The sequence below is a fragment of the Strigops habroptila genome, chromosome 20 (genome assembly GCF_004027225.2).
Source record: "Strigops habroptila isolate Jane chromosome 20, bStrHab1.2.pri, whole genome shotgun sequence".
Classification (NCBI taxonomy): domain Eukaryota; kingdom Metazoa; phylum Chordata; class Aves; order Psittaciformes; family Psittacidae; genus Strigops; species Strigops habroptila.
Genome location: NC_044296.2, coordinates 2,408,054 through 2,435,486, shown reverse-complemented (window position 1 = coordinate 2,435,486; position 27,433 = coordinate 2,408,054). Strand labels below are relative to the sequence as shown.

The 27,433-nt window shown below is 48.4% G+C and overlaps 1 protein-coding gene across 6 annotated transcripts in view; it reads left to right on the top strand.

The window, feature by feature from the left end:
* Positions 1 to 25,887, top strand: part of REXO1 (RNA exonuclease 1 homolog) — a 42,390-nt gene extending 16,503 nt beyond the window's left edge. For 5 of the 6 annotated variants that reach the window (XM_030509498.1, XM_030509499.1, XM_030509502.1 and 2 more), the window contains 14 exons: positions 3,182 to 3,283; positions 6,000 to 6,201; positions 6,868 to 7,031; positions 8,903 to 9,040; positions 10,008 to 10,131; positions 11,222 to 11,335; positions 12,794 to 12,931; positions 14,706 to 14,819; positions 15,465 to 15,538; positions 18,758 to 18,868; positions 19,239 to 19,354; positions 19,527 to 19,665; positions 22,226 to 22,346; positions 23,045 to 25,883. In XM_030509498.1, coding sequence (XP_030365358.1) covers positions 3,182 to 3,283; positions 6,000 to 6,201; positions 6,868 to 7,031; positions 8,903 to 9,040; positions 10,008 to 10,131; positions 11,222 to 11,335; positions 12,794 to 12,931; positions 14,706 to 14,819; positions 15,465 to 15,538; positions 18,758 to 18,868; positions 19,239 to 19,354; positions 19,527 to 19,665; positions 22,226 to 22,346; positions 23,045 to 23,133 — 1,746 coding nt within the window. In that variant the 3' untranslated portion in view covers positions 23,134 to 25,883. Of the gene's footprint in view, positions 1 to 3,181; positions 3,284 to 5,999; positions 6,202 to 6,867; positions 7,032 to 8,902; positions 9,041 to 10,007; positions 10,132 to 11,221; positions 11,336 to 12,793; positions 12,932 to 14,705; positions 14,820 to 15,464; positions 15,539 to 18,757; positions 18,869 to 19,238; positions 19,355 to 19,526; positions 19,666 to 22,225; positions 22,347 to 23,044 lie in introns of all 6 variants that reach the window. The other variant, XM_030509503.1, reaches the window with a different exon arrangement.
* The last annotated feature ends 1,546 nt before the right edge of the window (positions 25,888 to 27,433 follow it).

The following is a 27,433-nucleotide window of genomic DNA, read 5'->3' as shown; positions in this document are numbered from 1 at the left end:
GTCAGCTGTATTACTTGGGAGGTTTAATGAGGCAAGGTGACAAAATCAGGTGCCCTCTGTGTGCTGAGGGAGAGGGGGGACCAAAGGATGAGTGTGTCTATCCAAGGAATTACTAAGTGGCTTCAGCTGCAGCTATCCTGCATCCAAAAGGTAATGGAGGTACTGGGATGCCATCAGGGCTTGCAGTGTGTTCCGGTTTAAGTCCACTTTAGTCCCAAAGACTCACTTTGGGATTATTTAAGATCGCCATGACCTGGCAGTGTGCACTTGCAGCCAGAAAGCCAACTGTGTGCTGGGCTGCACCCCCAGAGTGTGAGCAGCAGGTCAGGGAGGGGATTCTCCCCCTCTGCTGCGCTCTGGTGAGACCCCCCTCTGCAGTCCTGATCCAGCTCTGGGGCAACAGCACAAGAGGGACGTGGAGCTGTTGGAGCGAGGCCAGAGGAGGCCCCGGAGCTGCTGCGAGGGCTGGAGCAGCTCTGCTCTGGAGCCAGGCTGAGAGAGCTGGGCTGGGGCAGCCTGGAGAAGAGAAGGCTCCTGAAGGGGAGACCTTAGAGCAGCTCCAGTGCCTAAAGGGGCTCCAGGAAACCTGCAGAGGGGCTTTGGACAAGGGCCTGTAGGGACAGGACAAGGGGAATGGCTTTAACCTGCCAGAGGGGAGATTGACATGAGCTCTGAGGCAGAAGCTCTTCCCTGTGAGGGTGCTGAGGTTCTGGCACAGAGTGCCCAGAGAAGCTGTGGCTGCCCCATCCCTGGCAGTGTTCAAGGCCAGGTTGGACACAGGGGCTTGGAGCAACCTGCTCTAGTGGGAGGTGTCCCTGCCCGTGGCAGGGGGTTGGAACTGGATGAGCTTTAAGGTGCTCCAACCCAAACCATTCCATGATTCTGTGGTTATTGATCTGAAGGAGGGGCAGGGTGAGTGCAGCAGGAACCGTGGCACTGCATGGTGGAAAAGCAGTTTCTCCTGGTATGATTGGTTGTCAACTTTTATTCTAAAATCAGCATCAGAAATGAGTGCTGGTTTCAGACTTTCGTTAGTTGGGTGGGTGAAGTGGCCATGAACAAAATTTTTCCATTCATGACCTTCTGTATGGGGAGGACGAAGTGAGGATCTGCAGTGTCGGGAGGAGAGTTCCTCTTTTAAAAAGAATAGCTGGACTATTAAAGCTTTTTGCTGAACCCTCTGTTACAATCATGTCCCCGACATGTTCAGAGAGAAGTCTGTTGCTGACAAGTAAAGACCTTTTTTATACTCCTGTGAAATGCTTTTGTAGAAGAAACTACAAATGGAATGATTTTCTTCTGAACTATTCAGCATTACTTGATTTCAGTTGATTAAAATTCAGCTGTTCTTTCTTCAGTGTTTGGTATAATTCCCAGCTAGGAAAGAGCACTTTTTTTTTAGCTTTGTTTCTCCAAATTGCCCAGGTGAAGTGAAAATAGCTTAAGGGCACCCAATCTATAGTGGGAAATCCTAATCCATTGAGAGCTTTGCAAATACAGGGCGACTCAAAATGGGCTGGATTCAGAAAGTGCTGAACCAGGGGCTGCCACTCACTGCAGACAGTTAATGCTGGCACGGAGCTGCAGTGTCGAGCTGTCAGCAGCCACGTGTGTGTCCTTTGACGTGCTTCACCTTATATCCCTGCCCTGAATCATTCCTCCTGTTTTGGAAATGGAGGAACATGCATTGCAGCGGAGGGGGTCCTTGTTTGAGAGATGGGTGTTTGTAAGTAGGTACCTGCTTTCCTCTGCATTTCTGGTGGGTAGGGGATTTTTTTTTCACTGTTTATGGAATAATTCTGTAGATGGAGCCAGTGTTGTTTGGTCTCAACATGCTAGTCCAGAGGGAAGGTACATGTAGGCAGCACGGTACTTTTCCACCGGAAAGGATCACTGTGTGAGAGAGTTTATTAAGGATGTAACTGAATTAACAGACTGAGTTCCTAGAGAGTGAAGTGATTCAGTGGTGATGGACACAAGCTCAGCCTTACTGGAGTCTGAGCTCATCCCCAAATCCAGCCCTCAGCTCTGTTGCTGAGTTTCTAAGAGGTTGGCAGGGTTGTCTCTGCTCAGAGCTTTGCCAGGGGTTGGGCTGGAAAACCCAAAGCAGGATTGGCTGGAGAGCAGCTGGAGTTTTGCAAAATACTACCTGAAAGGAGGATGGAGAGGGGAGGGGGCTGGTCTCTTCTCCCAAGTAACAAGTGATGGGACAAGAGGAAACGGCCTCAAGCTGCACCAGGGGAGGTTTAGACTGGAGATAAGGAGCAATTCCTTCCCCAAAGGGTGCTCAGGCATTAGAACAGGCTGCCTAGGGCAGGGCTGGAGTCACCGTCCCTGCAAGTGTTACCAAAATGTATAGATGAGGTCCTCAGTGACATGGGTTAGTGGTGGCCTTGGCAGTGCTGGGAAACGGTTGGACTTGATGATCTTAATTCAATAATGATCTTAAATCTTTAATTCAAGCCAGCTGATTCTATGATTCTAGGAAGTGTGTTTTGTATGAATGAACAGCAGAATCAAATTCAAAGCCTTTAAAGTCTGTCCCATCCTGTCCCTTCCCAGCAAGCCTGAGATGTTTGCTCAAGAAGCATCTTTACTTGGAGAGGGGCTGTGACTTCCTCTTGGGTTTCTGGCCATACAAGTGTGTGACCTGGGGATTTGTCACCACAGTCTTTCTGCAGACAGGGCTGTGGATAAAACTGCAGAGAAATGTTTCCCTAAACGTGGAGCGTGGGCACCGTGGTTTGGTGATGAGCAGGTTTTTTCAGGACCTGCTCTGGCAGCGTGTTGTACAAGGGCAGGAATGAGTCAGCTCCCAAGTTCTCTCAGAAAAAAACCCAAACCCCCCTGGATTTTAAGATGCCATGACAGGCAAGGTGTGAGTGCCTGGCAGAAGGGTGGTCAAGTCTCTTGTGGCAGGTAGGGACTGTTCTGAATCGTGCCAGTGCTACTCCAGTGCACAGCTCGTGGAGCGACTGCTGGGGGAGAACTGCTGCTGCTGCTCGTTGGCTTCTTGGGTTCAAAACAAGGTTTGGATTAGTCCTTCAGCAGCTGACCACATGTTCTCACCAGCCACCTCCAAGGACTTTCTGTTGACCCAAAAGGAGACTTTTCAGATCTCCTCATTGAGAGGGATCTTCAAATCTACTCAGTTTTGGAAGCTTGTTCTTTTGTTTTCCAGCCATCCAAAGAGGAAGGAAATGAAGAAAAGGCAGAAGACAATTTAACTACCTTGTTTCCTGGCCAGAAAAGAAGAATCTCTCATCTTGTCAAACAAGGAAATGTAAGTGAAACTTTCAGAAGCAAAAGTTTAGATTCCATAAAGTGAGGATTTTCTGTCCTGTTACAACACTGGCAAACAGTGCAGCCCAGGTTCAAGCAGTAGTGTTGGTGCTGGAATCCATCTGTGCCAGTTTTCTTTCCTCCCCTTTCTGATTCCTGAAAAGCATGGTTAGGCATGTTACAAATGGCAGCAAAAGTCTGATAACTTTCATAAAACCAAGGGTAAGCTATGGAAGGGTAAACAGATTCTGCATCTTGCCACGCATTGGGGTGGACTGAGAGCTTCATTTTTCTATAGTATAGCTTCATCCAATCACTTAAACAAAAACTAGTTGGACACAAGGTCAGTCTGTGTCTGCTGGTACTTGTCTTTGTCCTGTAGGCCTAACAGATAGCTGTAGGAATTTTGCCATGTGTTTAAAACCATTACCTTGTATCTGTTCTGAATCAGCCAAGATACCAACAGTATCCTGTTTGATACTCCTCTTTCACAACTGTGAAAATACTTAAAATACAGAGGAGAAAAATAACAAGAAAAAGCCAAGGAAGACATTCTGATTTCTTTTATTGCTTTCCCACTGGGATTTTAATTCATGTTTTCTCTGAGGGTTTAATGTGTTTCCCTCCAGGTGCTGAGTACAGATTAGTCAGTTTTATGTTCTAGCAGGATAAGAGTGGAGACTTACGCACCGATTTGAGCTGGGGAGTTCAAATTAATTGTTCTCCCTTTCTTCCCTGCCTAGAAAAGATTTCTTTTAATAATTTGAAGCCCTGAGGTCAATACAATGTGTTTTATTTAACTACGTATCTTCAGCCAGTTCATGTGTTTTGATAAGGGCCCTTTCTTCCCAAGTGAAGAGATAAGAGGCTGAAGCAAATGGGTTGGAAATTCATTAACTCAAATATTTATTGTAAATGGGTGCCTTTTAGACATGTACAAATCTTTCCATACATTTTCTTAATGTGACAGCTGATCCCAAAATGCTTTCCAAAGATGTGAGCCCCAGTGCAACCATTGCATGGGCAAACAGAGCCGGTCTGGCGTGCTCAGCAGCAGCTGCTGTGAGCACGCACTGGGACCTGTGTTCCCTGCAGTAGCTCAGCCTGGTGCTGCTGCCAGCTCTGCTCAAGAGGTGCTGTTAAGACCTGACCTGCTGCTTTTTCACACAGAGTTAAGGCTCCTGCTTTGGTGTGTCGCTCCAAGTCGAATGTTTGTTCTGTCTTTGCTTGTGATTTATAGCTCCAGGACTGAGCAAAGCAGAAGGGGAGAGAGGTGAGTTGTAGTTTAGTTGCTGGAGGAAATGGTGGGCCAAAGGAATTGAAGGTGAGGCAGAAAATGAGTGTCCTGGCCTGCTCAGAAGTCTGTAATTACACTTTAATGGCTGACTGCATGCAATTTGGTATCCAGAAGCTGGTGTCAGCATCAGAGACAAGGAATGCAGGAGGTGCCAGCTTGCCCTCAATTTGTGGTCTCAGAAATGCCATGTTACATGTGGGCTGTGCGAGTGCACCCTTCTCAGAAGAGATTTTGTGAAGGAAGGCCTGTTTCTCACAGTTCAAAGGTTATTAAGTAGTGTGGAGAAGTTTGTACTGCTGCTGCTTCTCTTGTACTTCTGCTGCTAGAAAACTTCTCTCTTTGCTGACATCATTTCTGGCACCTTACCTGCAACCTAATTTTGGACATCAAAGAAAATGCATGTGGAACTTGTTTGTGCTAGTAATGGCTGCAGGAGTGAAATGCCTCCAGAAGTAGGCAGGGGCAGAGCCTGTTGAAAATTCAGAGCTCAGTTTATGTAATGTTCTAATCCCAGAAATAGATATATGTGAGACTTTTAAGCAGTTACAAGCACTAGAGCCCCGAAACAAGGCTGCTGAGAGGTGGGGAGCTGCTATAAGGCAAGAGTAGATGGTTCTTCAGCATGGGAAAGAGAGAGGGAGCGAATTCGACAATTCAGCATCACACAGCAAAGGGGAATGCAGAGTAGTTGGTTGCTTTTTTCATTGCAATATAAACTAAAGGAGCATGCAGTAGGAGGCAGCAAGGAGCTAGTTTCATTTTCTAGTGTGAGACTGGAGAGCTGCGAGTGTGGACAGAGTCCAGAACCTGAAAGGAAGTTGTAGTGACGTGGGATTGGTCTCTTCTCCCAGGTAACAAGTGATAGGACATAAGGAAATGGCCTCAAGCTGTGCCAGGGGAGGTTTAGGCTGGAAATTAGGAACAATTCCTTCCCCAAAGGGTGCTCAGGCATTGGAACAGGCTGCCCAGGGCAGTGCTGGAGTCACCGTCCCTGCAAGTGTTCACACACCGTGTAGCCAAGGCTTCAGTGCCAGGGGTTAGTGGTGGCCTTGGCAGTGCTGGGGAATGATTGGACTTGATGATCTTAAAGGTCTTTTCCAACCTGGCTGATTCTATGATTCTAAGTGGGTTAGGCATGGTGATGGGGACCATCATGCCATTAAACCAGCAGTTCAAATACCACTTACCAATTTAGGAACATGCCACAGTGCTGGGAGGCCTTGCTAGAGGGCAGATCATTAATGTCATGGCTTTTGGTGAGTGCCTATGTTCTGGAAGACGGTTGGGATCTCCTCTCAAAACCCTGTGTTTGCTGACAGAGAGGAGTTGAGGAAGAGAGACCTTTCTTGTGTGAATGGAAGCCAGAGGGTGGGACTGAGCAGGCGAGCGTGCTGCCTCTCAAACCTTTCTGTCTGTGCAGGCCGAGGTCCCGAGCAAGCCCGTAATCCGGCCGTACCGTCCCCCCACCGCTCAGGAAGTGTGTTACCAGAGGATCCAGCTGGCTCAGCAGCAGGCAGCACAGCTGGCTGTGGCTGTGCAAAAGGCCTCTCTTTCCTTGCCAGGAGAAAAGAGGAGGATTGCTCATGTGCCAAACGTAGCCCTCCCCGCAGCGGCCAAACAAAGTAAGCCAGCAGCGTTATCTGTGATCTCTGTCCTGTCCTCTCACCTGTTAAAAGACACTGATTTCTGTTTGAATTTCTCCTGAGCAGATGTGAAACTATCAGGAGATGTGGAGCATTGCCATGGCTTGATTCTTTCCTGATAGTGACCAGTGGAAAGTCTTTACCCTGAGATATTCCATCTTGTGAAAAGCAACAGACTAGATATACAGTCCCATTCCTTCATCTGCCTCATCCAGCCTCCATCACTTCAGCCTGTTCTATTTCTCTTTCTTCCTTGGAGCGTGTTTGCTCCTCATTTGCTCTTCCATTTAAGCCTTCAGAGGTGGCACGAACAGGAGGGAAGTGCTAATTAATGCTCATTGGTATCCCTTTGTAGTCGGAAGGACTCAGAGCTGACGTGATGGGCAGTTAGTGCATTATAGCTGACAGGGTTACCTCTTTAAACTCTGCTGACTCAGTTACCCCAAAACAAACAGAAATGAGGCACGTTTCCTGGCAGAAGGTTCCTTCATCCTTGCCTGGAAGGTGGTAAAATTACCCAATTTGTATCCCTTTGGAGGCTTCCATTTGAAAAAAGCACAGCTTGCAGCATGGGCCTTTTATAGTAAGTTCCTTCTGGCAACTTGAAGCCCAGTGGCAGGATTTTACCTTTTCTGTTTCTTGCAGGCCTTGTGAGTAGTAAGACGTCTGCTGCTGGGAGGAGTGTCACACCTTCCAATGACTCTGAAGCACCCACCCTTTCTCTGAAGGCTTGCACCTTAGCTGGGATGGCTTCAAAGACCACCAGCACCATCATGCCGAAAAGGATAGCACATGTTCCCTCCTTACAGGTAAGAGAAGCTGGAAATCTCTCTCGTCATTCCCCACTGAGGTTTAACCAAGCTGCTCCAAACTTAGCTCTCTCTGAAGAGCAGCGTTTTGATTAGGTTGATTAAAAGGGTTTGTTTCTTCCTGTGGTTTTCCTCGATAGCATTGTATAAAAAATTAAACTCTTGAGGGGTAGAAGCTTAAAAAGATAGAAATACTTAAGTGCTGCTCTGATCTCTTTGAATATTGATCACTCCTCTCCACTCTGAGCCTTTTGTTGTGCTGTATGCCTAGGTGTGGAGCTGTTTGTGTCAGAGACTTGGAGCCTTTCGTGTTCAAAAGGCATGGCTGGATTAATGGCCTTCCTGGGCTTTGTGGGCTGTCCAAAGGAAGGTGGTTATGAATAATGTCCCACAGTGACCTGTATAGTTAAAATGTGATCATTTAAACTTCATACTGCTGTTGATATTTGGGGTAAAACCTCTTTTTTTTTTTTCCCTTCCCTTTTTCCCCTGGAATACCTGCCCTAGCTTTTGAGTACTGTTCCTATGAGTTACTTAGCACAGAACTCCCTCCTTTCCCCATGTGCACTGGGGTACATGTTACTTACTAAGACAATTCCAAATACAGTTCCTCATGTAGCAGCGTGTGGATGGCATAAGAAGCTGTTAGCTGGAATGGATGGCAAGGAATGTCCTGGTTAATGCCAGGACTTGATTTAAAGATATCTTTATTGATGATATCTTGTGTCAAGATAAGTCATAACTATGCTTATTTCTGTAGGAAGGAAAAGTCATTTTCTTCCTTCCCCACCCAAAAAGCCACCATAGTAACATAGAACTTGAAGCTGATTAAAAATAAAAGAAACAACTGAAAGGATAAAATATTTACCAATGTTAGAGAGGTGCTTCAAAGTGTCATATTAGAAAATACGTGTCTGTAATGAAAAAGGACCAAACCCCTGTGAACAGGGCACCAAAGTGGAAGTCTCGTGAGGAAAATGAGCACTCTTCCCATTGAGATAACCAGTTGTTCCCCTTTGATCGTGCTCATATCTTCCATGGAGCTGGTTTTATTACATATTGCAGCAGATGGTTTTGCTTATGGATATCTCTTGGGTGGGGTGGAGACTGACAGAACAATTTGGGTGCTTTAGAGGTGAACATACAATTTCTTCTCTGGAAAAGAGGCAAATTGTGTGATTCGAGGGATACACTGATGTTAAATGGAAAGCTGCAGTGGTGGGTTGTAACTCGGTCCAAGGTGCAGTGTCCAATGTGCTGGTTTTAATGCCTGAAGAACATGTCATTCAATTTAAGGAGGAAATCTTTTCAGGAGCATCATGATTTGCATTAAAGGAAGAAAACCCCAGTGCAATAGTTACGGGAATCCTACAGGAAGTGTGATGGTTTAGCTGGCTGCCAGCTTGGTAGGAGTGGTTCTCCCATTCTCTCTTCACAGCCAGAGCACCAAAAAGAAAATCATGTCTGTTGTGCACATAACTGTTGTGTGTTCATGTCTCCAAAGCGTGGTGCTTGGTACCATCCTGATCTTGAGCCTCTTAATTCAAACGTCATCATTTCTGTGGTCTGGAATGCTTGCGTGTGTAAATGTAGTATTGTGACTAATGCCACTTGAAGTCCTTGGCTGCTGGATGAGTTGTGTAATGAAACATGATTGTTTTTTGAAGTAGTTCAAATGCTGAAGGTGGCACAAAAGCTTCAAGTGGTGTGTCTGGTACCAAAAATGATGCATGTTATGTTTAGCTTTGGGCAGATTTTCAAAAAGGAAATTGTGCCACTATTAATAACAGACCAGGAAACATGACAGTCTCAAAGCAACATACTTCTTAAACCCTGAATAGCCTCTTTCTCTCTCTCTGTCTCATCTCTAGAGCACCAGCTTACAGAGGCCTGTTATTCCCACAGAATTTGGTGCTAAAGTCCCAACAAACATTCGTCAAAGATATCTGAATCTCTTCATTGATGAGTGCCTGAAATTCTGCTCCTCCTCCCAGGAAGCATTTGACAAGGTCTGTACAGATGCTTGCTGCTAATGAATCAAGTCCACAGCAGTGAATAACCTCCTCTGCCTTGGCTGAGACCAGGAACGGAACTGTTATCCATATACAGTTCTGTAGAGGAGACTGACATTAAATAATTCCAGAGTGGACCACAGGAAATGCAATTCCAGGGGGGTTTTCCAGTAGGAATTCCCATCTTTGCTTTCATTCAGAAAGCATTCACAGTCTGTTTAGTAGGGGAATGTGTGTTATGGTCAAGTGGACAAAAAGGCCTTTAGCTCTGGTATAGCAGCAGACACCTCCTGGAATCGTAAGTGTTCAGCAGAGATAAGTGAGATAGATGTAATTGGTAAAACTTGCTGCTTATGAAAGCTTACAAGGAGGCTTTTAAGGAGCCTTCTAATAGTAGAGAATAATATAGTAGGATTTCCAAAAGCAGAATTGAGAAAGTAATGTGTTTTATTGGAAAACTTCAGCCGTTAATGTTAGTTGGGTAAATATGGGACATGGTATGCTGTCTTTTGTAACCAAAGCAGATGCCACGAGAGTTTCTTTTGTGGGATTTCACCTCCACAGCTCTCTAAGGGGAATGTTCCTGTTGTATCCAAGGAGTGACTATTTGCCAAACTTCCTTTCTTGCCAATTAAGATTTTGCGTTGCCACCGAAGTGGAGAAAATGGCCTTTCCCTGGCAGTTCCACAACTGCTTTGTTAATCTGTCAGGGAAGGTTTCACATGAAAATGCTGCTTCTAGCACTTTGCTTAAAATACCATTATTTTTTTTCCCTCTTACTCACCTAAGCAGGCCCAGAACCAGTGTATATTTGTGCCATGTCCCACTTTATTACTTGATTCCATGACAGGCGAAGTTTTTTTGCTGTCATCCTTGGATTTGGTATTTTAAGAGCCAAACATTTTTGTTCTCCAAAAGCAGCAGTGGGAAGAGAGTGTGTAGTAATGAATTGCATCGTTTGCAGGCCCTGTCAGAAGAGAAGGTGGCTTATGAACGTAGCACCAGTCGCAACATCTACCTGAATGTGGCAGTGAACACCTTAAAGAAGCTCCGAAGCCTGGTGCCCAATTCCCCTACCAGTACGAACAGTACGTACCACATTTGTGGTTTACTAATCGGAGCCCTGCTTGGATTAGAAGCCACCAAGAGAAACTTGTTGAAAAGACAGACCCATTTCTCAGAAGCATTATGCTGAAAGGCAAACAACTCCAGTTAGCTTTTTATAGTCTGGCAAGCTTTAATGGGCCTTCAAGAGGCAAGTCCTACAATGCTTTGTTGGCTGTCTGAACCTAAATGGAGATAATGCCACATGGATCTTTTTTTTTTTTTAGCACAAGTTCTTTAAAATGAAAAGCCCCACTAATGGAGTAACTTTCACATGATGCCTTCAAAGTGATAGACTCGTCCATCACCGCAGAAATCTGTTACACACATTAAGCTTCAAGAGAGAAACGAAGAGGGTTAAGACATTTCATTATTGGCTCTCGAGAGGGTACATTAAACAATCAATTTGTGCTGTTCTTGTGAATTTTTTTTTTCCCCTGGTCTCTTCCCTTTTCTCCCCTCTGCCTTCATTACCTTCATGGCCATTAGTCAGAGCGGCTGAACTTGGGAGGCTGGCCTTTAGGAGAGGCCTGCCAGTTAATGATTAGTAAAAAGCACCTATCTGCCATTATCTGATGTGCTGAGTATATTCTAGAGCTCTGAAGCTCTTTTCTAAAAGAAGTTGAAAGATTCAGTGTGGGAGTCTGGTCTTCAGGGACCTGACAACAGAGCTGCTCACTGCGGGTGGGTGATGCCACCAGGCAGCACGTGACCAGGTCGAGTTGCTTCTGTGCTTAGTCCTCTCTTGCCTTTGGTCAGTAGGAGGCCTTCTATACAGAGTAAGCAGGTAGAGCTACCTGAGCTTCCAAGGGTAACTGTAAAAATGGCTTTGCTGCCCTTAAAAAGAAGTTGCTGTGAGTTGACAGTGCAAAGAGGAAGCTCCGCAGAGCGCTGAAATGAAAATGCTAGGCCACCACCTCACACATGCCGATTACTGGAGCAGAGCAAGAGTTCCAGAGGATGAATGCAGTCCTCCTTTTGCTGATGTGTAGTGCCCCAAACTCTAGGACTGAAGTCACTTAGCTGGGTATCTGATCTCTGTCCTGTTTTGCTGCTTCCCTCTTCTCACTGCAGAGACAAGTAACAAGAAAGTGGTGTCCCATGAAGCTGTGCTGGGAGGGAAGCTTGCTGCTAAGACAAGCTTTACTCTAAACCGGTCAGGGAGCTTGAGAGCAGAGGATTTAACAGGTAAGACCCTGCTCCTGCGAGGCTGTAACCTGTAAGTTATAGCTGGAGGTGTAACGCTGTGACTGGGGAGAGCAGGATCTGTCTGATGTGTGAACTGCTGTGACTTTTGCCAAGGGCCTGTAGAGATAGAACAAGGGGGAATGGCTTTAACCTGCCAGAGGGGAGATTGAGATGAGATCTTAAGCACTTCTTCCCTGTGAGGGTGCTGAGGCGCTGGCACAGGGTGCCCAGAGGAGCTGTGGCTGCCCCATCCCTGGCAGTGTTCAAGGCCAGGTTGGACACAGGGGCTTGGAGCAACCTGCTCTAGTGGAAGGTGTCCCTGCCTGTGGCAGGGATGAGCTTTAAGGTCCATTACAACCCAAACCACTCCATTATTCTGTGATTTAACTGCAGGCCAGTGTTAGGAGTGTTACCTGACTGCTGTGCAGTGCTGCAGTGTCAGTGAAGGTCACACCACTGGTCAGCACCTTCTTGCTTCCCCGCTTCACGCTGCAAGTTCACTGATGTAGCCCACATGGCTTTGATGTAGCATCAGTAACTGCTCAGAGCTGCCTCATGTGTTTTGGGTATTACTGGCTTTCGGGCTCTTATTTCTGTCTGGATTTTACTTGAACTTTCTTGCCCTGAAGCAGTTCTTCACAGTGTGCCTGTCAGATTAAAAGCCAGACTTTCAAATACCTCTTCCAGGTCTTCAGGGCTCAGTTTAACGTTTATGAATGTCATAGTAAGGTCGTATTGTAGCCAAAGGGTTGTGCCACAAGCGTTATTCATGTTGGCTCAAATCAGTTATGGGTATTTTGGTTGCCAAGAGATGCAGTCAACTTGTTGAGGACATCAGAGAAGAGGCAGGGAGGCCATGGAGTAGAAGGAATTGACATGGAGAAAGCTTAAAAGGGCCTGTATAGCTCAGCTAAGCAACATCAAAGGGTGCACAGCAATATTGGAAGGGTTTAACGTAGCAGTGAAAGAATAGATATTGAGCAGAGGTCAAGAAGTTTATAATTGTTCTGTGGAATGAAACAAGCAGCCTGAATTCAACAGCAGGAAGAAAGCTTCTGATAATGAATTTCTTAGCTAGCTGTGGGTGGCTTCTGAGGGGGATTCTTTGGGCTGTGTTCCATATTCTCGGTTAAAGCATTTAAAACAGTAAAATGGGAAAAGTCTCACGTCTGTAACAAAAAAGCCTGAAGATAGGCCCCCTGGAGGAATTTGGTTTCAGCTGTGTTTTCCAGATGTAATGCTAGGGGTTGAAGGGGTTAAAAATCAACTTGTGCACCAGTAACCAGATCTTAAAAAATACTGCCCCGACACCTATTTCCCTGTCAATCCTGAAAAAAGGCAGTGGAAGCAAGTTCAAAATAGTGGGAGCCCCTGCCAGGAGGCTTAATAAAGCAACCACCAGTAACAGAAACAGCCCTTACCTAAGTGATATGGCTTCAGCATTGTCTTTGTGTGCAGGGGCTGCCTTGTACCGGCGACTGAAGGAGTATCTCATGACTGAAGAGCAGCTAAAGGAAAACGGTTACCCAATGCCTCACCCAGAGAAGCCTGGCCGTGCTGTCCTCTTCACTGCAGACGAGAAGAAAACGACTGACTGTAAGCTCTGCTGGCTCTTTCATTCTGCCAGCTTTGCTAGGTGCATCACAGCTGGAGATGCCTCTGCTGCTTGCAAGTGTGCTTTTTGCATAAACGTGTTCTTGGTCCTCATTTGCTCTGGTTGTGATGGGGCTCCTTGGCTGTGACCTCTGTCTCTGCAGGCCAGCCAGCGGCAGAGGAGTGTGGCTGCAGGAATCTGCCATGTTTCTGGAGGATGAGTTTCTTCAGTTTGTCTGTATAAGGAGTGATTTGTGACGCAAGGTTTATGGTTTGTGGCTGTGAGGCTGAGGGAGGTTTCTGGTTGCTGCCAAAGAACACGAGTTGGTCAGGTTGCCTCCCTGGACAAGCTGCCTTCATTGCACTATCTTGGAGGCTGCCTGCTGCTTTTGCAGTGGAAGTGGTTGGAGGGAGGCTCCTGCTCAGCATCTGGTGATGTTCCCCTCGTGCAGAGGAAGGATTTTTGTGTGTCTCTATGCACATGAACTGCTGTTATGGTGGGATATGGGCCAGGCTGGCTGTGCAGTGGGTCATGTATTTTGCTGGTTTGGCTTGCATAGGTTTCTCCTTGATCTCTTGACAGCACTGGGCCAAGCAGTTCCCAAAAGCCCTTTTTGCAACAGGAGAAAATGATCCCCCAAGGTTTCCTCAGGATGGGAAAGGGTCTTCCTCTGTCTGAACTTTCTGAACTCCTGTAGCAGGATTTATGCCTTTCAGACCGATTAGAGCAGGCTGTGGTGCAGCAGGGGTAAAACACATATTTGGGCTGTATTTTGAGGTGTATTGCCACACTCCTCTGAGCATCTCTTTGGAGAGACCTTGCTAAAGCGTGTGAAGTGCTCATCCATGTTAACACCTTGTGCCTACATTTGTCCTGTGGTTGCTGAAGCAACCTGTATGAAAGCTCTCTTGCATTAACGCTGTCAAGTACTGTATTTGTCAGAGACCTTTTCTCCAGTGAACCAGCCAGCTCCTTCAGAGGCTTCTGAGATTATATTCCTGGTTTGGTTTCTGTAGTGTCCTGCAGATATTGCAGGATCTTTGAATTTGTCCTTGGTTAACTACAGCTACTGCTGGTCTGTTAATGCTGTGGCTATGGTCAGTGGACAAAAACGGGCTAGACCCGTGTTATGGAGAGCTGGGAATGTGTTAGCATCTTAAATGCCCACACTCAGAGAATTGCAGAAATCAGTCATTTCTGTGGCTTTTTGCATCTCTCTTCTCTGAATTGTGGGCAGTACAAGCACAAATGACAGGAGGGAGAAGTCTGTAACTGCCCCCTTGGTGGGCCAGGCATTCCTGGGTTTAGATGCTGGAGAATCCTTACAGAAAAGCTGCGCCCAGGAAGAGCTAGAATGTCATTTGGAAGTGACAAGGCACAGATCCCCTGGAAACCAGGCTTCATTAGCTCCCATGTCCAAAGAATGACTTATTTATCCTGTTTCTTAAAATAACTGTATTGAAGTACAACATAATTTGCTGTGGAGAAATGCAGCAAATGTTGATGTGAACTGTGTTGAGGCTGATGTTGCACACCAAAAACTCTAGGGGATCTGTGAGAAGTGTTTCGGGGTGCAAATGCTACAGGACTGCAGTTTTAGAGGGATTGCTGTGTCTTTATGGGAGTTGGAAACAACATTTGGAATCCTTTTTAACAGGAAGAATTGTTTCATTAGTGTTTGGGGCTTCAGCAATTCCGATTTATTTCTACTTTGGACAAGTTAAACAGGTGAAGGATTTCTAGTAACCTGATTCTTGCTTCTCTCTTCTCTTAAAGCCTCCTGCAGGATTTGTTGTCGCTGTGGCACCGAGTACATGGTCTCAGCCTCTGGAACCTGCATTCGCAAAGAGGAGTGTGTCCATCACTGGGGAAGGCTACGCAAGCAGAGAGGTATATCAAAGCTCTTCAAAGAGGGCTTAGTTACGTGCTAGCTGTGCTCCAGCTCCGAACAGTCTTCCTCGAACACAGCCTGCCTCGGGGTTGAGTTGCTGTGGAGTATTTTGTGGCTTGTCACGCTGCCAGGTGGTGACAGTTCCTAGTTTTGTCACTGGGTGGCCCTGCCGCTGCTGCAATAGCCTTGAAAAGAGCTGCTGGGAAGTAGTGGTACGGTCCTGAAAATGTGCCACTGGGGCTGGAGCAGAGGTTGTTCATCTTTCTGTTTAAAAAAAGTGAAAGGAAAAACAAACGTCCCTGTGCCTTTTGAAAAGAGTCAGTCTCTTTAGGAGGCTGACTGGGGAGCACTAGGTGTCTGTCACCACCCAGGAGAGTTGACTGGTCATTTACAGCAAGACACTAATTTGGTTTGAGCTCTGCTGTGGTTTTCCATCAGAGCATCCAGGCTTCTAGAGTTTATCTGGCTGAGTATGGGAAACTTAAGCTCTTTAGATTGCTATATGTGAATCCGTACTTATTTTCCCCCTTTGTTTGACACATTATTGTTGCTGTGCTCATCCCGGGTATCTCTGCATGTGGGAGCTAAAGGTTAGGTCTCTTGTTAACAGGACTCTCTTTGACTCTTGTCTCTTGCTCTTTCAGTGCCAGGTGGATGGGAAACTCATTACAGCTGCTGCTCAGGAGCTGTGGGTTCACCAGGCTGCCAGGTTGCTAAAGTAAGTTATTGAGCAACACCTTTTTGTTCTCAATGACATTTGTCCTCTGCTTACAGTGCTGATGGCTGTGTGATCGTTGCTTAAGCCTTTAGAAGAATGGTGGCTTCCCTTAAGGGGGGAAAACAAGTACTTCTTAGATATCTTTTGCTGTGCAAAGGTAGGAGAATTCAGTGTTTGGCAGGAGGGAGGAGACTGAGCTGTCTGGAGTGAGGTGGTTTCATTTGTTCTAAGCAAATGTCAATAGATTAAGCTGTCCAGCAAAAGCTCATATATAGACTTCTTTAGGGAAACATTGAAGAAATGAGAAATAAAAGATTTCCTTGCAAGGAGCAGTCCTGTGGCCTTGACAACAGTGTGCCAAAACCTTTTTCCCATTTTCATCTTTCCCAGAAGCCCATGCTAAGTAACCTTCTGCTATAGGCCAGACCTTGTAATAGTTTTCTGTTTACTGCATGCTCTTTGTTGTCTTAAAGGGAGGAACCTTCCAAAGGAGCTTGTTGTAACTCATAAATATTACTTCTCTTGAGGAACAAGAGGGGGAAGGGATCCCAGCACTACAAAGCAGAGAGAAAAACCTGCTCAGGGGTAGAGTTTCAGCCCTTTAATAGAGCTGAACAGGGTCATGTCCAGTGGAAGGGGCTCCACATGTATAAAGCATCTTCTTGTCCCACTGTTTGAAAGACCTCAAGTGATACAGGGCCAGCAAGGCTGGCTGGAGGTTCTGGAGAGGCGTGTGCCCTTCTTCTGGCCAAAAACTAGAGCTGGGAAATGAATTCTGGGGCAAAATTCAAGGCTTGTTAAATAGGAAGAATTGTCCGTATGGGCACTATAAAAGCCTGCCCTGCACAGTCTGTAGTGAAGCATGCATAGGATCAGGCAAGCTGCTACTTCTCTTTCGTTTTCATGTGCAATTAGGATCTCTTTTTAATGGGTGTTCCAAAAAACATCCTGCAAGGAAGTTGGGAGAAATTGATGGGGCTATAAAAATAGGACTGCTCTGCGTGTTTTTGCGTTGCTGTTGTAGACCATAGACCCTCATGGCCTTTTACAAAACACACAATGTCTCTAATAGGCTCCTACTCAATGAAGCCTGATGCCAGTGCTCCAGGGCTCAGGCATCCTTTCACATCTGCCTCCTCGTTGTTGTGCTGCTGCACATCTCTATGTTCTGGCTTCCTTGGTTTTCTCATCCAAATGAGTGAGTTTCACAGGATCCTTTGGTAGATCTAAGGTTGGAATCTGCTCAGGATGAGGGTATACAATTTGATACTGGGGAGCACGGTATCTTTCAGCTTTAAAGGGCATTGAAAAGAGTAAATATTTGTAATAAGAAGCTGTTCTAAGTAAGGAGAGCTGTAGCTGGTTAGAAAAGTGAGTCAGTGTCGTCTTCCAAATACATCAGAGGTGTGCCTGTCTGGATGAGGCTGCAGTTAGCCAGTGTGGCAGGAGATGGCAGGATGGAGCTGTGCTCGTACCTGCTGCTCCACAGGAGCGGAGGAGCCTGGAGCTGCTGTTCTTTGTGATAACTGAGTCTGCTTCTTTGGTCAGAAAAACAGAAGCAACTTTTCTGCCCTCCTTTCAGCAAGGAAGAATTGGACAGCTGAGAATATCTGCAGAAGTGTTCAAGGCCAGGTTGGATGGGGCTTGGAGCAACCTGCTCTAGTGGAAGGTGTCCCTACCTGTAGCAGGGGCTTTGAACTGGGTGAGCTTAAGGTCCCTTCCAACCCAAACCATTCTAGGATTCTGTGATCAACTTATGTAGAAAATCACCTTTTTTCTTTCCTTCACTGCTCGGTTATATTGTATGACAGAGGGAGAGAGGGGATTGAGCTGCAAGGGAGAGAAACATTTACTATCTGTTGGCCTGGTAATCTGCAATTTCTGTAGCAAAACAGATTCATGGGCAAGTATGGCCTCTTGCTCCTGGGAAACAACGAACTACGAGGCCTTTGAACTTTGGATAAAGGGAGAGATTGGATTTGGTGTTGTCCCAGCTGCCTTGTTAATGTCAAATGATGCAGTTCTCTGCACTGTGGCTGCACCTGCAGTAATAACTTGTGCAGGAAAATATGCAAAGGTTCTCTATCTGACTACAGGTTTCAGCTTCACAAGTGCCTCATTTCCTCATTTCTCCAGTCTTTCTATCCTGAGACAAACAAGTACAGTTTGACTCCTTTTAGGGTGAGATCTGTGAGAAGCACGATGAAGGAGCCTGTTCACAGGCTGCTGTGTGCAAATACGTTGAGATTTAAGGATAGACAAAACTTAAACGAAACAAAACACCCTCTGGAGAGCAAGGGAGAGACACATCTGGGTGTGGTGCTGCAGTTTAACCATGTTAGTGGGCAAAAGGGCAATCACAGCTTCTGCCTTGCCCTCCATTACCTCTTCCTGCTTCCCCTGGTGCCATGGGGCAGGTAACCGAATCACTGCAATCCTGCAGTTTAAAGCTTAAGCCAGGAAGGCTTTCAGGCTGACCAGCTAGGGTGGATCTGTGCCTGCAGAGGAGAGCGGGAGTGCCTGTTGCAGCAGTGGCTTAGTGTTGCATTGGCTTAAGCCACTTGTGAAATCACTTCCTGAGTTTTCCTGTTGGCTCAGGGAAGCTCTTCAGTGCTGAATCGTGTTGATCTTAGAACTTTAGCTGGGGATAATGAAGAGTGGTTGGAAGTACTCTCTATTGCCTCAAGTGCTGGTAGGCAGTAGCTCCTGTTTGTCTGTGAACTGTCTGGTTTTGGAATACAGTGGTGTTTATTTGTATGCACACATAGATGTGTGCTCTCTACGGGCTGTGATACATCCAGTGGTAATGCTTGAATGGGGATGTCCGGGATTAGAATCCTGCACCTGGGCATGTGCCTCAGGCTAAATCAGGAACCCAGCAGCTGGAGTTAGGTCAGTGTAAGACCTCAGTGTGGCCCTTCCTGAGGAATTCCCCTCTGAATTGAAAGTTGAAGGTCCCTAGATGAGTGATGTCTTGCTCCTAGTCAGTATGATGCCTCTAGCCTTCGTCTGGCTTTGGAATCAGGGTTGCACGTGGCTGTGGTTGCTGTTGTGGTGAGCTTCTCTGACTGGCAGGCAAAACTTACTCCTTATTAACCTCTAGAAATGATTAAAAAAATACTTCTGTGTGAGTGGGAAGTTCTGTTGGAGTGGACTTTTTGGATTCTTGTTCCTACCATCCACAATTGTCCATCCCACCCTTTTTTTGTTGTCTTTCAGCAACACGTGCATGATGGGCGGAAGGAGAGCCTTGACGGCTTTGTGAAGACTTTTGAGAAGTTGCCTACAACTGATGGCTACCCTGGAATCTACGCATTAGACTGTGAAATGGTGGGTTCTTGGTGATAGAGGCAATGCCAAAGCAAAATACAGCTTTTTGGGGAAGGCTGAGGGTGTGATACAAGTGGCTGAAAGAAAGCTCTGTTTCCTTACCATCTTCTTTCCTTTCTTCTGTGGACTCTAAATCATAGTGGTCCTGTACATTTAAATTAGCTCTTATTAATGAATTAATGAGCAATGTGTGTTTCACTTAGGGTTGGGAGCACCCTTGAAAAGCTCTAGCTAGCTGGCCAGTACTGAGCAGTGTTTGCTGCCTGGCCTGGCTGCTCTGGGTGTGCTGCATTCTGGGAGCACTCCGCAGTGCTCCAGGGAATGGCTCCATTGATACCACTTGTCTTCATGTCTGCTCTGTTGCTTACAGTGCTACACGAAGCAAGGACTGGAGCTGACAAGAGTAACGGTGATCAACTCTGACCTGAAAGTGGTATATGACACCTTTGTCAAACCAGACACCAAGGTGGTGGACTACAACACCAGGTAAGGATGGTGATGTCTTGCCTTGGGTCCCAGGTCTGTGCTCAGAATTAGGAATTTAGGGGGAATGGCTGGGAACACTTCTTGAAACTCCACTGACCTAATAGCTGGGACACTTTGGCCCTGAGGTGTTCCTTTAGTGAAGGGAGCCCTCCTTTCTGCTCTCACTCTGCAGATTCTCAGGTGTGACAGAGGAGGACCTGGAGAACACTAGCATTACCCTGCGGGATGTCCAAGCCGTCCTACTGAACATGTTCAGTGCAGATACCATTTTGATAGGGCACAGCTTGGAAAGTGACTTATTTGCACTAAAGGTAACTTGCATGTCTTGCATTTATGTCCCCCTCTACTTCTTTCCCACTCTGGTGTGTATTAGATGTCTCCTTTAAATTTGGGGGCTGTTTATTTCTAAGGGCCAGGAGGACACAATAGATCTGTCCTGTCTCTGAGCCAGTGTGAAGCTGTCTGTGATGGAAAAGCAAGGGAATAGGTCATGTGTCCCCCTCATGGCATTACCCCAGGTTCTGGTGACTGGTGCTGCCCAGGGTGGCAGGCATCTCTAGAGGTGACTGGGGAGGGTGAACAGAGCAGGGCTGGTTGGAAAGACTGAATCATTTGCCTTTCACCCCTGCCATATAGTCAGGAATCCTTTGATGGTGTCAGCATCCTTTGACTGTGACCCTGGCTTGAAGATGTGCTCAGGGTCACAGCATGAACAGGGGAGGCTCTGAGTCCCCTGTGCCCTCTGGATGTCTACAGTAACTATTTTAAAAACAGGACAAGCCTCTTTTTTGCCTCTGCCACTGGAGATAATTCTCACAGTTTCTCTCCTGATGTTGAAATGTCTGTTTTCTCTGAGTGAGGTTCTCTGCCTGGCTTGCTGTGATTTGTGGTGTTACTTAGATCAAGCTGTTTTGACCTTTCATCTGTCTTGTTTCCTGCCTGGCCCTTGTCAGTCTGACCTGCACATCTCTCAGCCATATCTGCTGTCCTGCAAGGGAGGTGTGTCCTCTCCCCTTGCACTCTGAACACAGTTCCCCAGGGGCTTACCCAGGGGCACCAAGAAAGCGTGCAGCAGGAAGGAGCTGAGTCTTTAGTCTGTGCTCACAAGCCAGAGCTTCCTCCAGCCATTCTTTATCGTGCAGCTGCTTTGCTGAAGAAGCTGTGGCTGCCAACTCATGGCAACGGTTTGGAAGCAGGAGGTTTTAATGCCTGCAAAGCACTTTACCTCTCCGTGGCATCCTTTATCCCAGCCTCTCAGAGTGTTCATCATCATCATCAAAAAATTATTTACAGCTTTAACAGCACAAGATGACTGTGTTGGCCTCTTAGAGACATGATTCTCTCTTAGCAGTGCAGACACTGCCAAGAGAACGAACCCAAGAGCAATAAAGCAGAGTGTGACAGGCAGTGGCATGTCAAGTCGTAATGTCTGAGGGCTGTGGCCGTAAAGTCGACATCTCGCTAATGGCCATGGCAAGCTCCAAATGGTGATAGCATTCCCATTTTGATTTAAAGCTATATTATCCTGTTTCCACAGTCTTCCTGATCTCCATAAGTAATTATCATTGGGCCTGGGTGGGTGCCAAACTTGACTGCAGTCGAGGAGAGATTATGCATAATGTTGGCAATTTTATACTCCAAAGAGTGTAGCAGGTTGTCGCTGTTAAACTCCAGCTGTTCTCAGGCATTACAGAGCTGGGCTGTGAAACTATTAATGACCAAGATATGGATTGTCCTGCAACATGAGCTGGTCCATAAGAAGAGTCAAGGCAGAGGAGGAGACTGGATTATCAGGGTCCTGTCTGAGCCATCCTGTGTTGAGCCAGGCAGAGCTGTCTTTTGGTCAGGCATACAAGTCTATCTCTGTGTTTTACTCGTGTACTTGAGATGTGGGACTGCCTTCATCCACATTCCTTTAGCTCTCATTGAACTCGTGGCAACAGAGGATTAACCTGATTTTAGCCTGAGAGTAAGAAATTAGTATTTAAAGAAAGCCAGCTTGCCCTGTGTTTATGGACTCTGCAGAAGTGGCCTTCTGGTCCTCCACAGGGCCCCTTGGTGCAGGCTAGGTAGCGTATGGACCAGTTCAGCATCTTCCTCCACCATGATGACTCTTGATACCTAGAGGCAAGAGAACCTCTTGCCTCTCCTATGTGCCCAGGCACTTTGACCCAGCTGTGGGACCAGCCCAGGCCTCCCTCCCACCCATTGGGTAGTTCCTTATGCCCAGAAGTACAGTATCTCTGTGTCTCATTTCATCCTTGCTAAGCTGGTGCAGGTTAAAAACTTCCTGTTGACTCATCGATGACGGACTGGAGGTTTTCAGGTCAGTTTGCACCTTTAAGGTTAGGCCTTTTCTGTAAAAGCAGTGTGATGTGCAGTGGGTTGAGTACAGTTTTGACTTGCATATCCTTCCCACCGTTGTCCACATCTTGAGAAACAGTTGAAAGGCTGTTACGGGCTTTGTGGGGTCAATTGGTTCATTGGCTTGGTTTTTCATTGTGAAAGGCACTCAGAGCTGTGCCAGCTTCTCCAGGCCAGGGGATTAAGAATTGTTTGATGTATACAAACTGGAGCAGCCCTGAATTTCTGCTGCTGTGAAGGTGCAGGTAGGCAGGGCTTTGAGGGCAGGTATGCTGGCTGGCAGAGCACTGGGAAGCCTGTGTGCACACATCCTTCAAGGGGGAGTCATCTGTGATTCAGCCAGAGCCTCTTGCAAGACTGGTTGGGCTGGAGCTTGGTGACAGCATTACACAGAGCCCGAGAGCCTGACCGGAAGGAGGATTGCTTTAGCATGGTTAATCCTAAGGAGTGTCCATCCATGTGGGAGACGGAAAATAAGCATGTTTCTTTCCTGCTCCCTCCCTCCAGCTCATCCATGGCACAGTGGTGGATACCGCCATCGTCTTTCCCCACCGCCTGGGTTTGCCTTACAAACGGGCTCTCCGGACACTGATGGCAGACTACCTCAAGCGCATCATCCAGGACAATGGTGAGACCAAGGAGGAGCTCAGAGTGGGGGTCTCGTGTCCCATCCCACCTGGATATGGGCTCCTTAGACCTGCCTTTCTCTGCTCTCCCCAAGCCCCATCCTCTTGCTCCTAACCTTTTTTTTGCCCCGCACAGTTTGGTAGTAGCTGTGAATGACCAGCATACAAAGTCTCTACCACAGTTTGTTTGAACCGTGTTCTGAGGGCCAGCAGCACTTGCTTCTTCCCTGTCTGTGCTAAGTAGGGACCAAAGAAGTGGTGTGAGAAGGCCAGAGGTAGCTCTGTCAAGGCCATGTCATGCCCTCTCTTCCCTCTCTGGCAAACTGAGGTTGACCTTTCTGTTTGAAGCATGGCATGTTCCTCTTCATCTTTCTTGAGCATGTCAGAAACACACCACTGAGGAGATTGAGGCCTCTCTGACCAGCTACTCCATAGCCCGAGGTCCTGCAGACTAACAGGACTTCAGCCCTTAATTTAAACAAGGGAATGGTGTCAAGCTGAAGTCCAGCAAAACATGTTTAGTGGAAATCCATCACTGTTGTTCATGATGATCACAGATGCCCCTGTGGCTGCTATGGCAGAGGGCAGCAGTGTGAGCAGGGTGTCAGGAAGCCTTGCTCTGTGCTCTCAGCAGCCCTTGTGCAGCAGAGGGGCTGCAGGGCTGTGGTGGTAACTGCCATCCTTGTCATTCTCTCCGCAGTGGAAGGGCATGACTCCAGTGAAGATGCCAGAGCTTGCATGGAGCTGATGGTCTGGAAGATCAAAGAAGATGCTAAAGTGAAACGATGACTTGCGCTTTCTCTCTCTCCTGTTCCTCCTCCACCTCTTTGAAGCAGTGCAATAAATACTCAGAGTAACACTGTCCACCTGTACGCAGCAGCATGCTACCCCAGGCTCCCCGTGCACTCCCAGGTACCTACGGGACTTAAGGACTGCTGCTGGCACTGCTGAATGGCACCAGCTCACTGCTTGCAGGTCCCTCTGTCCAGATAGTGGCTATCAGATCCTCTTTACTCCACCTGAGGGATACTCTGTGATACAATTGCCTTGTAGGCAAGGCAAGGTGGTTTTGAGTAGCACAACCAGAGAAAGAACTTCTTGGTTCCTAGGAGAAGCTTTTAGAGGTAGGACAGATATGTGCAGAAGGATCTTTTTGGTTCAGTTAAAGGTAGATCTTTTTCCTTTTCTTTCAAATGTAACATAAATTGCCTCTGTGCTCTAAAGCTGGTGGATTCCCACAGTGTTTGGAGATGGGGGATATGCAAGAAGGTTGGGCAGGAAGCTGTAAAGTGAATGGATTGCATAGTTTGTGTGTGAAAGGCAAGCAAGGGGTGGCGAGAGCTGAGGATCAAGCCGTGTGGGAGGAGATCCTAGCAGCAGTCGCACTGTGGAGGAGAAAGCCAGAGCTGCAGGCGATGGAGGTTGTCTCTGAGAGCATGTGGTGAGAGCAGCAGGTCAGAGAGGAATGAGATGGGTCAAGGGGAATTACTGCCTGCTGCAACCCAGGTGATCTCTTCCATGTGGGTTGGTGTCCTGGTGCTGCAGTTGCTACAGAAGGGGCAAACCACCAGTGTCAGCCCTTGCTCAGAGCTCAGGGAGCTGTGTGTGTGGTAGTGAGGCAAGGGACAGCGGGGCTGGGACAAACTGGGCTCCCAGAGCCAAGCAGCAACTTGCAGCCTTCCGGGGGAGGACAGTGGGAAGAGCAGGCATTTGTAGGTTAGAACCACAGAATCAGCTAGGTTGGAAAAGACCTTTAAGATCATCAAGTCCAACCTGAACTTCCAGCATGCCTCCAGTGAGCTTGGCTGTAGGGATCAAGGTTTTTGGGAGGACCTAGGTGTACCTGAGATTGCACCTAAGGGTGGCCCTTTGCAGTCTGCAGGACTTCCCACCAGTCTGTCCCTGAGAGCAGGAACTTGGTGCAGGCAAGAGCAAAAGCAATAGGTAAAAATTAATCTTCTAAACCAGTTTACATGTTGGTTGTTTTGAGAAGATACTGTCTGTCTGACCCCTTGGACGAAAGCAACTGGCCAGAGTGTGTCTCCATCGCACTTGTGGCGGCTGGGGCAGGAGCACGGGCACACTGGTGGCTCTGCTGGGCTCTGGTTGGGAGAACAGGGGAGCTGCTTGAAGTGGTCCCTGATAGATGTGGGTTTTTAGTTGAGGTCCAGGCATCAGCTTAGTCCCGTTCTTAGCGCAGCGACTACCTCAGCTGGGACTTTCACCGCTTCCCAGGGGTGGCTGCTGATGGCCCTGGCACGGGCGGGCTGCATGGCTCCGGTGGCAGCGTGCATGGGAGCTGCTGGGCTTTGCTTCCTCTGGGAGCTGGGGCGCGGGAGCTGCTGGGCTTTGGTTCCTGTCGGAGCTGGGGCGCGGGAGCTGCTGGGCTTTGGTTCCTGTGGGAGCTGGGTCTGGCTCACTCCTCTGTACCCACTAGCAGTGCTGGGTTGGAGTTTGGGGATGTGCTGTGTCCCCCCCAGCATATCCTGTGACCTGTGCCACCTCTGTGCCCAGTGTGGTGGTGGGGAGCAGCGCGGGGCCGGGGGGTGCTCTCCCCATCCCACTGCTGTCCTCAGAGGCGAGGATGTGGCTTCCAGGGCCTGACCTCTGCCCAGGCTCTCCTGAAGCCACCAGCAGCAGTGGGGACTATACAAGCCCCTGTTATTGCTGTGTTGCTTCTGGCAGGCAGTGGCACAGGCTCCCAGCCTGTTTGTTATCCCAACTTTCAGGCTGTGCAGCTCCCTGCCACTCCCCCAGTGCTCCGTAGGGCACATCACATAGAATGTGGTCGCATCCAGCTCTCCTTTGCCAAGCGTTACAGCTGCCTCCTTCCCTGCTGTGGGGCTTCCATGTGAAGCAGCCTTGGGACACTTTGTCTGGTCCCCCTCTCCCATTGCCTGCGGGGAACAATCTCCTCCTGTCCAGGCTGCAGGAGAAATGGAAAGTTCAGGGCTTCCTATCCAGGCAGGGAAGGTTTGTTCCCACTTCTGCGCCTTTTCCTTCTTCATCCCTCTGTCTTCCCCCTTGGCTGCAGCGTACCTGGAGCAGCGCATCCATCTACCCTGCAGCCACGTTAGATCTCAGAGCTGGCTCTTGCCTCGCGGTTCCCCCGTTACTTGACGGGCAGTCCCAGCTTCCGGCCCTCTCCCACATCTGCCTTCCCTGGAAGAGCCAGCACGTTTCTGACACGGACCTGCTGTGCTGGTGTCCTGCTTGGGGAGCTGGTTGCTTGGCTGGATCCCACCACCTGGCCTTGGGAAGGCAGAGCATTGCTGCAGGGTGCGTTTCTCTAGGAACGAGTCCTGCCAGGCCAGGGGACCTCACTCATTCCCTTCTCTTTCCCCACGGTTCACTTGGGACCCCCTAAAATGAGGCTTCTGCTTCCACCCGCGCTGTCGCTGTGGGTCCGAGCAAGTGTTGGACCCCCGTAACACTGTAAAACCAGAGGCTTGCGGTTGGTAAGAGGGTTTTGGATTGTACAGAACTGTTGTAACCTGTAACTTTTTGTAATTGTTTTTAATAAAAGCGTGTTGACTAAATGCACGCTCCTGAGTGTGGGTCTGCTCTGCCTGTGGCGGCATTGGGGAGGAGGGATGCTGGAGCCATCCCAGAGGTGAGGAGAACCTGGGCAGGCTTCCCTGGAGCATCCCTTCCATTTACTGACAGGACAAGGGGAATGGCTTTAACCTGCCGGAGGGGAGACTGAGATGAGCTCTGAGGCAGAAGCTCTTCCCTGTGAGGGTGCTGAGGCGCTGGCACAGGGTGCCCAGAGAAGCTGTGGCTGCCCCATCCCTGGCAGTGTTCAAGGCCAGGTTGGACACAGGGGCTTGGAGCAAACTGCTCTAGTGGAAGGTGTCCCTGCCCGTGGCAGGGGGCTGGGACTGGGTGAGCTTTAAGGTCCCTTCCAACCCAAACGAGGCTGGGATTCTGTGACTGCAAGAGAAGGCAAAGCCTGGGGTTGCATGTGCCAGACCCTCACTCTGGACAATCCTTTCTCACCCCCCACATGATGCTCTGAGCCTCTGGGCAGCAGTGGGGCAGGTCCTGGCTCCTCGTGCCTCCAGCGCAGAGCTGGGCTGGGATTCCAGGGGCACCAGCACCCGCCCCAGTGTCCTCCCACTCCAGGAGAGCCCCTATCAATCTCGCAAATGGGGCAGGAATTCAAGTGCCAAGGGAAGGAGCTGATTCAGCACAGAGGAAGAGGTGAAGGTAAAAAGTTCAAATCAAGAAATAAGAGGCTATTAGATGACCTCACTGGCAATGTGTTTTATTTAACGTGCTGGTGATGGCTTGGCAATGGCAGCAGTTACTTGGGATGCTATAAAAGTCACAGCTGACCCATGTTCTCAGCTACCTTTATGGGCCTTTTGAGGTGCTGGGTGTGCTGAGCTTTGGCAATAACCTCCCGACTGACACCTTGAGGTGGCACCAGCCATCAGGGAACCCCCGTGGTGCCCAGAGCATTTTGCTTTCCTGCTTTTCCATAGCCTGGAGGGTGGAAAGGACCCTCTGAGTCTCCTCTGGGTCATGGATGGAGGCAGGAGGGACTTCAGGGTCGTGGTCTCCGGTGAGCAGCACTCACCCAGCCTCAGGCAGTTGGAGGGACAGACACGAGTGCCACAAGTGCATGTTCAGTGTCTTAACTCAAGAGGTCTGAGACGCTTGGTTTTCCCTGGAAGACATCGTCTCCTGGGGTTACTGCCGGAGCTGGGGCACCACCAACAGCACATCCCGGGGTCCCACGGCTTCTGTGTGCAGCAGAAAAGGTCCTTTTGTGGGGCCATTGCTGTGGTGAGACCCTTCCTGTCACAGTCGATGGGGACAGGGACCTCATGGCAGTCCCTGTGCATCTGCTGCCTCCACACACCACCTTGCTCCAGCCTTTTGCTTGTCTGATCCTGGGGTCAGCTCTCTGCCACGGCACCTTGGCCGCGCTGCTCCGTGCCTTGGTGTCCCCCAGGGTGGCAGCAGGGGGTGCCCGTGCCCGGACCCCCAAAGTGCCCTGCCAGTGCAGGGGTGCTGCAGCACTCCCCAGCCATAGGGGTCCCCATTCCCAGCCCTAAACCTGCAGCAGGGTGAGGTGGGTGAC